We start from the raw sequence: 12,977 nt of genomic DNA, 5'->3' as shown, positions 1-12,977 counted from the left end.
AGGACATCAACCACCTGAGCCACTGCCTGTTCAACCCGCTATCATCCAGAAGGCGAGGTCAGTACAGGTGCATCAAAGCTGGGACAGAGAGAATGAAAAACAGCTTCTATCTCAAGGCCATCAGACTGTTAAATAGCCATCACTAGCACATTAGAGGCTACTGCTGCCTATTGAAATCACTGGCCACTTTAAGAAATGGAACACTAGTCACTTTAATAATGTTTACATATCTTGCACTACTCATCTCATATGTATATATCAATCGAACGCTGCTTGCACCCGCCCGCCCGATTAGAAACACTACTCTCGGCAGGTCTGACTTAGAATATGTGGACAACTACAAATACCTAGGTGTTTGGTTAGACCGTAAACTCTCATTCCAGACTCACATTAAGCATCTCCAATCCCAAGTTAAATCTAGAATTGGCTTCCTATTTCGCAACAAAGCCTCCTTCATTCATGCTGCTAAACATGCCCTCGTAAAACGGACTATCCTACCGATCCTTGACTTCAGCGATGTCATTTACAAAATAGCTTCCAACACTCTACTCAGCAAATTGGATGTAGTCTATCACAGTGCCATCCGTTTTGTCACCAAAGCCCCATATACTACCCACCATTGTGACCTGTACGCTCTCGTTGGCTGGCCCTCACTACATATTCGTCGCCAAACCCACTGGCTCCAGGTCATCTAACAATCACTTCTAGGCAAATCCCTGCCTTATCTTAGATCATTGGTCACCATTGCAACACCCACCCGTAGTATGCGTTCCAGCAGGTATATCTCACTGGTCATCACCAAAGCCAACACCTCCTTTGGCCACCATTCCTTCCAGTTCTCTGCTGCCAATGACTGGAACAAACTGCAAAAATCTCTGAAGCTGGAGACACTTATCTCCCCCACTATTTTTAAGCATCAGTTGTCAGAGCAGCTTACCAATCACTGCACCTGTACACAACCCATCTGTAATTAGCCCACCCAACTACCTCATCCCCACATTGTTATTTATTTTGCTCATTTGCACCCCAGTATCTCTATTTGCACATAATCTTCTGCACATCTATCACTCCAGTGTTAATACTACATTGTAATTATTTTGCACTATGGCCTATTTATTGCCTTACCTCCATAACTTACTACATTTGCACACACTGTATATAGATTTTCTATTGTGTTATTGACTGTACGTTCTGTTTATTCCATATGTAACTCTGTGTTGTTGTTGTTTTTAATCGCACTGCTTTGCTTTATCTTGGCCAGGTCGCAGTTGTAAATGAGAACATTTACTGTATTCTATTCTATAATATTCTACTGTATCTTAGACCATGCCGCTCTGCCATTGCTTGTCCATATATGTATATATTCTTAAATTCCATTCCTTACTAGATTTGTGAGTATAGGGTATATGTTGTGAACTTGTTAGATATTACTGCACTGTCGGAGCTAAAAGCACGAGCATTTCGCTACACCCGCAATAACATCTGCTAAACACGTGTATGTGACAAATAAAATGTAATTGTACTGTACTATAAATGCACATGATATGCACTAACATAAGTAAACCTTAGCCTACATTTGGAAAACTATACATTATACACTGTGTACAAAACTTTAAGGACACCTTCCTAATATTGAATTGCACCCCCCCTTTTGCCCTCAGAACAGCCTCAATTCGTTGGGGCATTGACTCTACAAGGTGTCGAATGAGTTCCACAGGGATGCTGGCCCTTGTTGACTCCAATGCATCCCACAGTTGTGTCAAGTTGGCTGGATGTCCTTTGGGCGGTGGACCATTCTTGATACACACGGGAAACTGTTGAGCATGAAAAACCCAGCAGCGTTGCAGTTCTTGACACAAACCGGTACGACTGGCACCCTGTTCAAAAGGCACTTAAAATCTTTTGTCTTGCCCATTCACTCTCTGAATGGCACACATACATAATCCATGTCTCAAGGCTTAAAAATCCTTTAACCGGTCTCCTCCCCTTCAGCTACACTGATTGAAGTGGATTTAACAAGTGACATCAATAAGGGATCAAAGCTTTCACCTGGATTCACCTGGTCAGTCTATGTCAGGGTTGCCCAAACCTGTGGAGCTACCCTCCTGTAGGTTTTCCCTCCAACCCCAGGTGTTACTAACCTGATTCATCTTATCAACCTGCTAATTATTAGAATCAGGTGTGCTAGATAAGGGTTGGAGCAAAAACCTACAGGACGGTAGCTCTCCAGGAACAGTGTTGGTGCAGTCCTGGTCTATGTCATGGTGTTCTTAATGTTTTGTATACTCGGTGAAGGCTGCACTTGTTAGTGATATTTTTATGTTTATCCTGCTTTGACATATGCAGGAAAAAAAGGTTTACATTGAAATGATTAAGTAAACCAGATATTTTTAATAGAAAACAATAAACCAAAATAAACAAATACAAAAGGAAACAATTTACAGGACAAGTTCTCTTTTACCAGTATATATGTTATACCATATAACAAATTATAGGCGTTAGTTAATATAAACGGTTTCATATCGGTCTGCATTGCAGCATAATGTGGACAGTTTTTCTACATACCCTGGGAGTAATAGGTTCTATCTGTGTGGATAGAAAAGTAGCCTAAGTTACTTAAATGCAGTGTACAGGACACAGAGATAGTGAGATTTGATGGTCAAGCTATTCAACACCATCTCTAATCAACCATACCAGGACAATTTCAGAAATTCATATTTCTGGTTTGGGGTCTGACCAAGTCCGTCATGATGAATCAAGTTTGAGAGCTACCAAAATACTAAGAGATTGACATCAGTACAGATAGTGCAAGTTGGGCCAAGGCTGCAGCTCAGCAGCAATAGCATTTTCACCCTAACATAATGTGAACAAGTCCAATGCCCTGACATTTCATTTGACAGAAAGGTTATATTTGATGGGAGCCTTCGATGTAACTCCCTCCCCCCCACCTTTCAGAAATAGATGGCGGGAGGAGGAGAAGAATACATACCAAGAAAAACTGGTGACAATCATGATCATGGATCTTCTAAATGAAATACGTAAACAGTAAATGAAAACACTGCTGATTTTTGCTCTTTCCCTGCTTGCTCCATCGAGGGCTCTGGCTCTGCTTTATTCCAACAAGGCCGGAGCAGCACCTGTTCACAATGGCCCACCTGACCAGGCAACGTAGTGACTTGGCTGTCTGTGCAGATCTCTGCAGAGGAGCCTATTCTCACCCTCTCTGTCAAGGTCCTATCCCAGTCAGTGGAACTCAAGTGCTGTGGCTGTTTTGGAATACCTGAAGCGCTCCTGCTACTTATTTCTCGTCAAGTGCTGGGCTGTTGGCTTCTCAGACTGACAGTTCTCTCTCCGGGCCTTCAGCGCCCCGCCTCTCTCCCTCCCTATCAGTCTCTCTGCAGCGGTCCGGTTAGAGGGGAGGGGTGGAGCAGAGGTCACCTCTTCACCTTGGCGTCTTCTCGGATCTTCCACATCATGAGCTCCATGCAGGCACAGGCGTCCTCACTGGAGTCATGACCTTCAACTGAAACCAGAGAGAGAGAGAAATGGCCTACTAGGGATTTGTTGACATGTGACCAAAAATAGAAACAACATGCAACAATTTCAAAAAGGAAATCAGTCAATTGAAACACTGTAAATTCATTAGGCCCTAATCTATGGATTTCACATGACTGGGAATACTGATATGTATCTGTTGGTCGCAGATACCTTTAAAAAAAAGGTAGGGGTGTGGATCAGAAAACCAGTCAGTATCTGGTGTGACCACCATTTGCCTCATGCAGCTCGACACATCTCCTTCGAATAGAGTTGATCAGGATGTTGATTGTAGCCTGTGGAATGTTGTCCCACTCCTCTTCAATGGCTGAGTGCAGTTGCTGGATATTGGCGGGAACTGGAACACGCTGTCGTACACGTCGATCCAGAGCATCACAAACATGCTCAATGAGTGAGTAGGCAGGCCATGGAAGAACTGGGACATTTTCAGCTTCCAGGAATTGTGTACAGATCCTTGTGACATGGGGCCATGCATTATGCTGAAACATGAGGTGATGGCGGCGGATGAATGGCAAGACAATGGGCCTCAGGATCTCGTCACGGTATCTCTGTGCATTAAAATTACCATAGATAAAAAAGCAAATATGTTAGTTGTTCGTAGCTTATGCCTGCCCATACCATAACCCCACCACCACCACGGGGCACTCTGTTCACAACGTTGACATCAGCAAACCGCTTGCCCAAAGGACACCATACCATCTGCTCGGTACAGTTGAACCGGGATTCATCTGTGAAGAGCACACTTCTCCAGCGTCAGTGGCCATCGATGGTGAGAAATTGCTCATTGAAGTCTGCTACGACCCTGGTGAGGATGACGAGCACGCAGATGAGCTTCCCTGAGACTGTTTGACAGTTTCTGCAGAAATTATTCGGTTGTGCAAACCCACAGTTTCATTAGCTGGTCTCAGACGATCCTGCAGGTGAAGAAGCCGGATGTGGAGGTCCTGGGCTGGCGTGGTTACACATGGTTTGTGGTTGTGAGGCCGGTTGGACGTACTGCCAAATTCTCTAAAACGACGCTGAAGGCGGCTTATGGTAGAGAAATTAACATTAAACTATCTGGCAACAGCTCTGGTGGACATTCCTGCAGTCAGCATGCCAATTGTACACTCCCTCAAAACTTGAGACATCGGTGCCATTGTGCTGTGTGACAAAATTGCACATTTTAGTGGCCTTTTATTGTCCCCAGCAAAAGGTGCACCTGTGTAATGATCATGCTATTTAATCAGCTTCTTGATACGCCACACCTGTCAGGTGGATAGATTATCCTGGCAAAGGAGAAATGCTCACTAACAGGGATGTAAACGAATTTGTGCACAACATTTGAGAGAAACATTTCTGGGATCTATTATTTCGGCTCATGAAACATGGGACCAACACTTTACATGTTGCGTTTATATTTTTGTTCAGTATATATATATATATATATATATATATATCATAGGAACAATAATAAACAGTGTAGTGAGGGTTTAGCTGCTCACCGCTGTCCTGTATGATGCGTTTGAGGTGGTCTGCCATGAGGTTCCTCAGGGCCCGCTTGTAGGGAGAGCCCAGGCGATGGGGGAACACGATGGCTGTGTCCACTACAGTGCTGTGTATGACCTACGAAGACAGCAGCGAGAGGTACAGAGTGAGTGGGCCACATTACAAAACACACACATAATGACCAGAGGGCAATCAGATTAGGGGAGTGTGTATGTGTACCTTGAGGGCGAAGAGGTCACTCTCCAGGCTATGTCCTATGAGGATGGACTCAGCGCTGAACATGTTGAGCATCACCGCCTGCACGTCTCTCAGGGTGATCCTGGCATTCTCCAGGTCTTCCTCTGTTACACCCGAAAATCTGTGCAAAACATGATGAATATTGTTATTTTGTCCTAGTGTGTGTGTGTGTTCACGCGCATGCTAGCTATATCTCCACAATCAAGACTGAACAAAGACCTTCTGTATCCATTACCGTGTGTTGTAGTCAACCACTTTGCTTTCAGGTTTAACAAATGTGTCGTAGATTACTTTCAGCTCAGAGTTGATAACAGTCACCCTGGTCAGCTCCAGACCCTGCCTTGTGTAGCACTATTACAGAGGCGCGAGAGAGAGGACACATTATATAGGGTATTAAGAGCCACTCTCAGCACTCAAACAGCTAATTGTGTCCAAAGGAAAGCAGTGCAGCAGCCAGCTCACCATCTCACAGTCCAGGGCATAGACTCCACCGTTTCCGTCCGGGGGAAGCTGTTTCTCAAAGGTCTGAACGTAGCCATCCAAAGACTCTTTGCGTCCGTCCTGAACGTGTTGCTATGAACAGACAAGACGCAAGGAGGAAACTCCACGACAAGTAAACCATCTTTTAAAAATAATGGTGGTATTTATTCATTCTTAAATATAAGCACAGAGATGGTATTCTGGGGAGGCATCAGGTCCAATGAGTAGCACAGTCACAATGTGACATGGACAACACTGCCACCTTGTGTTCCCATAACAGTTCAGTATCCATATTAGTTCTGTTCACATAAATGCAATGCAGCAGAACTGCTAGGTGTGCTACCTTAGACACGGAGCAGCCAGGAGAGCCCACAGCTCCTGAGCAGCAGTTGTAGTTGGTTTCCCAGCCTCCCGACACTGTTCATAGATGGACGGAAGCCCTTACTAGTTTCATCCAAAATGGGCGACTACATTCAAATCCTAACATCTTGCCATTTACAGCATGCAAAAATTCAAACAATGCAAAAGTGAATACAGACAAACAGACCTTTATGCCTACGCAGACGGCCCCAGTGGTGATTACACTCCTCCTTGTGAACACAGTTGCCGTTGGCATTGATCTTATACTCGGCCCCACATCGACAGCACACCTTGGCAAACGCTTGGAATGAGAAGAGATATGGGGAAGATTTTTTATGTGTCTGGTCGAGAAGGATTGGATCCACCCCAGACTGAGGAGGATGTGGAGGTGCTTTGTAAAGACTTACGGTCAACGTTCTTCTTCTCCGGGACGTTGTGGACCACAGCTCGACCTGAGCGCTCAGGGTGTGGCCTAGGGTATCCATGCTCCTGCAGCAGTTCCTCCGTCATCAGATAGTCCCTCAGTTTCCTGTACAGAGTAGCACCTACAGCAGACCAGATAACATAGCTAGAATACAAAACCCCTACTGCCAGTAATACCAGCTCCAACCAGAGGACTAGCTACTCACCACTGAGTTTCTCCGCCTGTTGCTTGCCTGTCCTATTAATGGTGAAGCTGGTCTTGGCAGCAAGGCGCCCCCCCAGCACTTCTTCATGGGACTGGGCCTTCCTGTTCCCCACCACTGCAGGGCTCACTGAAAGACAAGCAGGCTGATAAGACTGATCTACAGTCAGTTTGGTATTTTTTCACCTAATGGTAAAAGTTAGAATTTTTGGAGGGAAATGTTTCTCCTAGATCTGTGCCAAAGGGCAATGACTAACAGGAGCACTGCAACTACACCAAACACCATCCGTTTGTAATTGCTACATGGATACTGTATGTTATCAGTGACATACTGGCAATAAGTGAGGTGGGGGAGCTGCTCTTGCTGCGTAGCTTCTTCAGTGTGTTGACTGCCACGTTGAGGTAGATGTTCTTACTGCTGCTCCGGTCATACACCACCACCTCCTCCTGCAGGGCCTAGAGAGACCGTCCGCTGTTACAACTTTCAATGCACACTATGAATAAGCTCCCAAAAATGTGAATGGGTAAACCACCTGAACCCACATCAAATATTTCACAAACATAACTCATCCACCCTTTTCTGAAATGGGATACCACTAGCTGTTCTATGAGCACACATACTTTACTGTAGACATGGATCAATTTGATGATGAATCAGTTTAACCCTGTGTGGTATCACATACCATTTGGAAGGCCACATCTTCAGAGGGGCAGAACTTCATACACTCATCTATAAATGTGTTGAGGTATCGCTGGCGGACGTTGGTGGGCACTTTGGCCCCAAACTCGGTGGGAATAACTGGCCGCTTCATTGCAGAGCTCTGAGAACAGAAAAATCATGTCAATTACATGGACGCCCATTTTATGGGCTGTTCTGGCATAATATCAATATCTGGCATTACCTTCATTGTGGGAGTGTGTGCCACCCTCTTCTGTGCAATAGTGGTGGTGGTCTTTGACAGGATCCCGGCAGATGTTTGGGCCTTCACAGAGAGACCTGCTGGGAGGGTACAGGTGGGCGACAACACTCTGCTGCCCGCCGACTTTGCCTCAGCAAGACCTTCAGTCAGATACAGAAAGGTTTCTCAACAACACAGACCTTAAATTACACTTTTCTGGTCTCATATTGTTTGTGCAATCGTAATGTATACAAACTGTGTTAGATGACCTGGAAGATAGACGTTTCTAGTTAAGTTTCAAGTTTTATTAGTAATATGTACGGGATACACATGGTATACACCGTCCAACGAAATGCTTACTTGCAGGTTCCTTCTCGACTATAAGAAATAAATAAAGGCCTTAGGCCAAGCTTTCCTACCAGATTTGGAGGAGGATGGTAAAGGGGTGGGGCGGTGGGCTACTCTCTTCCTCTCCCCAAGTAAGGGGCTGGGGCTGGGACTTGGCCTGGGTGTGGAGGCAGTCTTCACAGCTGCAGCCAGCTGAACAGCCTGCTGCTGTGCTATCTGCATGCGCTGGTAACAGATCTCCTGGGCAGTCAGTCTCCTGTATGGTGGAGGCTTCGGGGTTGCCTCAGTCTGAAACACAGAATCCAGTTTGTAATCAATGAAAGGTTTTTTGCTGCTTGAGTTACCATAAATATGTGGGTAAATACCAGAGAACAAACTCACACTTCCTTTGGCTGAGAAATGTGAAACCCTTTTCCTCTGACCGGGGAAAAGAGTGGTTTGATTGCTCTCAGTGGAATCCTCATCCTCTGAATCTTTAGAGGGCTGGGAAGGGAGAGAAACTTTGGGCAAATGTACAGTACATTTCATACAATATTCTACGAATATCTACTGAACTAAAATATATTATTATTATTATTATTAAAATATAAACACAACATGTAAAGTGCTGGTCCCAAGTTTCATGAGCTGAAATAAAAGATCAGACATTTTCCACACGCACAAAAAGCTTATTCCTTTCAAATTTTGTGCAGAAATTTGTTTACATCCCTGTTAGTGAGCATTTCTCAATCACCAAGATAATCCATCCACCTGACAGGTGTGGCATATCAAGAAGCTGATTAAACAGCATGATCATTACACAGGCGCACCTTGTGCTGGGGACAATAAAAGGCCTCTAAAATGTGCAGTTGTGTCACAAAACACAATGCTACAGATGTCTCAAGTTTTGAGGGAGCGCGCAATTCGCATGCTGACTGCAGGAATATCCAACAGAGCTGTTCCCAGAGAATGTAATGTTAATTTCTCCACCATAAGACACTTCCAACATCGTTTTAGAGAATTTGGCAGTACGTCCAACCGGCCTCACAAAAGAAGAACACGTGTAACCACGCCAGCCCTGGACCTCCACATCCAGCTTCTTCACCTGCGGGATCATCTGAGACCAGCCTCCCCAGACAGCTGATGAAACTGAGGAGTATTTCTGTCTTAAATAAAGCCCTTTTGTGGGGAAAAACGTATTCTGATTGGCTGGGCCTGGCTACCCAGTGGGTGGGCCTATGCCCTCCCAGGCCCACCCATGGCTGCGCCCCTGCCCAGTCATGTGAAATCCATAGATTAGGGCCTAATTAATTTACTGATTTCCTTATATGAACTGTAACTGAGTAAAATAGTTGAAATTGTTGCATGTTGCATTTATATTTTTGTTAAGTATAATATTGGAGACACAAAAACATTACATTCAGTCCCATTCTTAAAATAATGACACCATTACTGACCTGAACGAACAGGATAAACAGCAGTGAATGCTAAGCTAAGGAAATATTATACAAAACAAGCTACAATGAAGGGACATGGCAATCTATGGGTACCTTGGCTTGCCTTCCCTTGTCCTCAGTCTTCACATCCTTGGATTCATTGAAGATCCGTAAGCACTCCTCCATTGGGTCATTATCCAGGTCAAAGTCCATGTCCACCTGCAGACCAGAGTAGTCCACCCCACCGTCATCCATGTCATCATAGCCCCCGTCATCTTCCGCACCAACGTCGTCATCCTCTGAGGATGAGGGGGTGAGCTCTAAGAACTTCCTCCTATTCAAACTCCCCCTCTTGAAAGCAGCAGCTGACTTCCTCACAATTGTCTCCTCTTCCTCATCCTCCTCACTTTTCTCCTCTACACTCTCATCACCAAACAGATCTACGTGACTCAGAGATCTTTGTTCCACCTTTCCTGTTTTACCAGAGGAGCTACTGCTGCTTTTCTTCACCTTGTCTTTACTGCTGTTAGAACTCCTTTTGCTAACTTTCTTCGAGTCCTTTTCTCTTCCATTGCCGTCATATTTACCATTCTTGTGTTCTTTAAACTTAGAAGAGTCCTTTTCCTTGTCTGAAGTCTTCTGTTTTTTACTATCCCCACCCCTCTTTTCTCTCTCATTCTCTCTCTTGCTTGACTCCCCTTTAACTTTGTCTGTCCTTATCTTACTCTTTCCATCACTTCTCTTTTCTTCCTTTCCCTCCTTCTTGCCTTTGTCTATGGATGTATCCTTTATCTTGCCTTTCTCTTCTCTCTTTCCCTGATTCTTGCTGTCCTTCTTTGCAGTTTCGTGGCTTGATTTCTTTAAATCACTTACTTTCTCAACGTCCCCTGCTCCTTTTTTACTATTACTACCACCACCACTCTTTTTACTGGACTCCTTTTCAGATTTATGCACCTTCTTTACTTTGCTGCTCTTCATTTGGCTGGTTTTACCTGGCACTTTTTCAGTCTCTGGCTTGTCATTCTGCCTAGCTACTACTTCCTGGTTCTCCAAGTCCTCTGACTCCCAGTGTGCAGTGTCCTGCTGCTTTTTAGACTCCCGACTCCAACTCTGTTGTTTCAGCCCACCTACGGCTCCTTCTGTCCCCTCTCCTTTCCCTTCCTCCACTGACCCACTGCTGCTCTTCCTCCTCTGCAGACGGCTGAGAGAGGTGGGTCGATACTCTGTCCCAGAGCTCTCTTCATCAGACTCAGAGAAACTGGCAGTGTATTTCAGTAGGTCTGGTATCACCTGCCGTGGCTTCTTAATGGTTGGCACATATTCCTCATCTGTTGACCGCTTTCCAGTCCCTGATAGGTGAGGTCTCTTTTTCCCTTCGCCCAGAGTAGCACCTGTCCTCTGGTTCTTCTTATTTATGCCAGCAATTTTAGCTGAATAGTTGGAGAGAGGGTCATATTCCATGTCTGTGGATGGTTTAGAATTATCCACTGTGTACTTATTCTTGGAGCAGGATGCAATAGTGGAGTACTTAGGACTAGTAGGCAAAGAGTGAAGATGAGGAGTTTGTGTTCGGGGAACAGGCTTTTTCACAGCTGTTTTGGTAACTGAGGTGGGCACATATTCCATGGAGCTGGCATGGTTGTCCTTGCTGTCAGAGTCCAAGGTGTACTTCCTGGAGCGAGGGGTAGGGTTATAATCAGCTGTTGTAGTCATCTGATAACTGCCTGGGTCATACGCCAAGTGGGATGCCAAGGCCGGTGGTTTTGGCCATTTAGCCACCACTTTGGGGGAACTGGCGGTAGGGTCATATTCCTGGTCCCCGATTCGTGAGAGTTTCTTCTTTTCCCGCTCCACCTCACTGCGTACCTCCTCGATGGCGCGATTGACCAACTCAAGCTCCAGGGCACCCATGTCCACTGTGGCAGCAGCAGGCTCCCCATTCTGTTGCTCCTCAGGTCTCACTACCTCTGGGTTGAATGGGTCATAGCCACATTGCTCTGGAGAGAGCCATGATACAGATTAGAATTAGCAAATTGTCAAGAATTTTCTATGGTAAGAATAATGTACAGTTTTACAGTACTGTAACAGTTCAATTGAATACGTTCTATTCGGTCTACCTTGGAGTGAAATAAGGTTTCAAATGCCGTTGTCAACAAACGTGACTTGAGACAAGACGCAGAATTATTCCAATTAAAAGGGTTAACATCCGGACACCACATACCCGGTATATCACTTTGACTTTACTCTAGTTAACAAGCTAACTAGTAATGCAGCTAAGAAATTACACAGTATTGCCGATTCGGAGGATTCATTTAATGTACAAGTTGCAATTGTGTCGTCAACCCTTCAGTAAGGCAGGGAATAATTTAGCAAGTTAAACACTATGCAGCCACTGCGACATATAATGTACACTCGCTAGCTAGCTAACGTAAGCCATATTATATTAATACAATATAAATGCAACTCACCCTTTTGTTTGGAGTAAAACTCGTTTGATTTTCGAATGTCATTTGATACATAAGACGCCGGTCTCTGTTGGCGGTGTCTGAAGTGACAGTACGGTCTTTCGCACCCATCTTTGACGCTTTTCACGTTGCAACTATCCGTGTTAAACGGGCAGTCAATCCCACGGAAGAAACCGGTGGATCTCAGCATAGTCTTCCCTGACCTCTCTCATTCCCGCAGACTCGAGACCGACACAATTTGGTGTAGTAGTTAGTTTTATTTTTTAGTTTGAGTAAATGGACATGAATCCACTTGGATTCACATAGCTACGTGCAATACAACAATAACAGTCCCTACGACGCCATGTTGGATGGCCAAATAAACTCTCACAAAAAGCCCCACATGTCGCACATATCTACGTCATTTAGAACGCTAAATATTTGCCTGTGCAAATTCAGTCCAGGGCATCAGCGTGTAAAGTACCCACGGCCTGCGTTTGTTCAAATGTTTGATTTATTTCATTTCTCACCATTAAAACGTGTGTTAACATTTGCTATCTGATAGTTAAAATGTAACTAAGGATTTACAAAAGTGTCTATGAAAATGAACCCATTGCGTCACCCTGCTACCTCAAGCTTCTTCTAAGAATATTGTAGCATACACTAGATTGGCCTTTGAATTCTACTACGTGTTGTGTGTCCAAGGTCAGACTAACTTGTTCAGTTCTTATATACATCATTGGTTCTAAGTGGGCTGCAGAATTGTATAGCCTAACACTTGTTCGACTCTGATCTTAACAAGAGCAATGAAACCAGACACCATTTTTTTCCTCACAATAACTTTCCATCACACTTTTACCCAGTCCTTATATGGTCATCAGAACAGCTGGCATCTTGAAAAGCAACTGCACTCATCCTAATCAAACATAACAAAATGTAGAATATAATTAAAGAATGAGAAGAGTTCAATTGCACTGATTTGAGATTGATTTTTTTTTTTAGAAAGGCTGTAAAATGTTTCAATCAACCCCAAATGGGCCATGTTCTGTTAAAGGTTTGATTACATATCGCATCAAAATACGTGCGTTTAGTCTGATTCTTCAAGCAGGTTTTTGTAGCCAAAATA

General features: G+C 44.5%; 1 protein-coding gene across 2 annotated transcripts; it reads right to left on the bottom strand.

Moving 5' to 3' along the window:
* Positions 1-2,371: 2,371 nt before the first annotated feature.
* On the bottom strand, positions 2,372-12,225 carry LOC121540287 (RNA exonuclease 1 homolog). 2 transcript variants are annotated; one of them, XM_041849047.1, is made up of 16 exons: positions 11,876-12,225; positions 9,522-11,404; positions 8,374-8,475; positions 8,064-8,280; positions 7,648-7,805; positions 7,429-7,566; positions 7,078-7,201; positions 6,750-6,875; positions 6,528-6,665; positions 6,308-6,421; positions 6,104-6,177; positions 5,743-5,853; positions 5,516-5,631; positions 5,263-5,401; positions 5,040-5,160; positions 2,372-3,523 (listed from the first exon to the last, which is right to left on the bottom strand). In XM_041849047.1, exons 1-16 carry the CDS (start codon positions 12,060-12,062, stop codon positions 3,435-3,437), a joined length of 3,837 nt encoding a protein of 1,278 aa, XP_041704981.1. In that variant the 5' UTR covers positions 12,063-12,225; the 3' UTR covers positions 2,372-3,434. The 2 variants fall into 2 exon arrangements, with proteins under 2 accessions (XP_041704981.1, XP_041704982.1); XM_041849048.1 differs by lacking the exons at positions 2,372-3,523; positions 5,516-5,631 and having other exon boundaries at positions 5,069-5,160.
* Between the last annotated feature and the right edge of the window lie 752 nt (positions 12,226-12,977).

Source organism: Coregonus clupeaformis, chromosome 26 (genome assembly GCF_020615455.1).
Source record: "Coregonus clupeaformis isolate EN_2021a chromosome 26, ASM2061545v1, whole genome shotgun sequence".
In the NCBI taxonomy this organism is placed as follows: domain Eukaryota; kingdom Metazoa; phylum Chordata; class Actinopteri; order Salmoniformes; family Salmonidae; genus Coregonus; species Coregonus clupeaformis.
The sequence above is the reverse complement of the archived record's forward strand: the minus strand, read 5'-3'. Positions and strand labels throughout refer to the sequence as shown.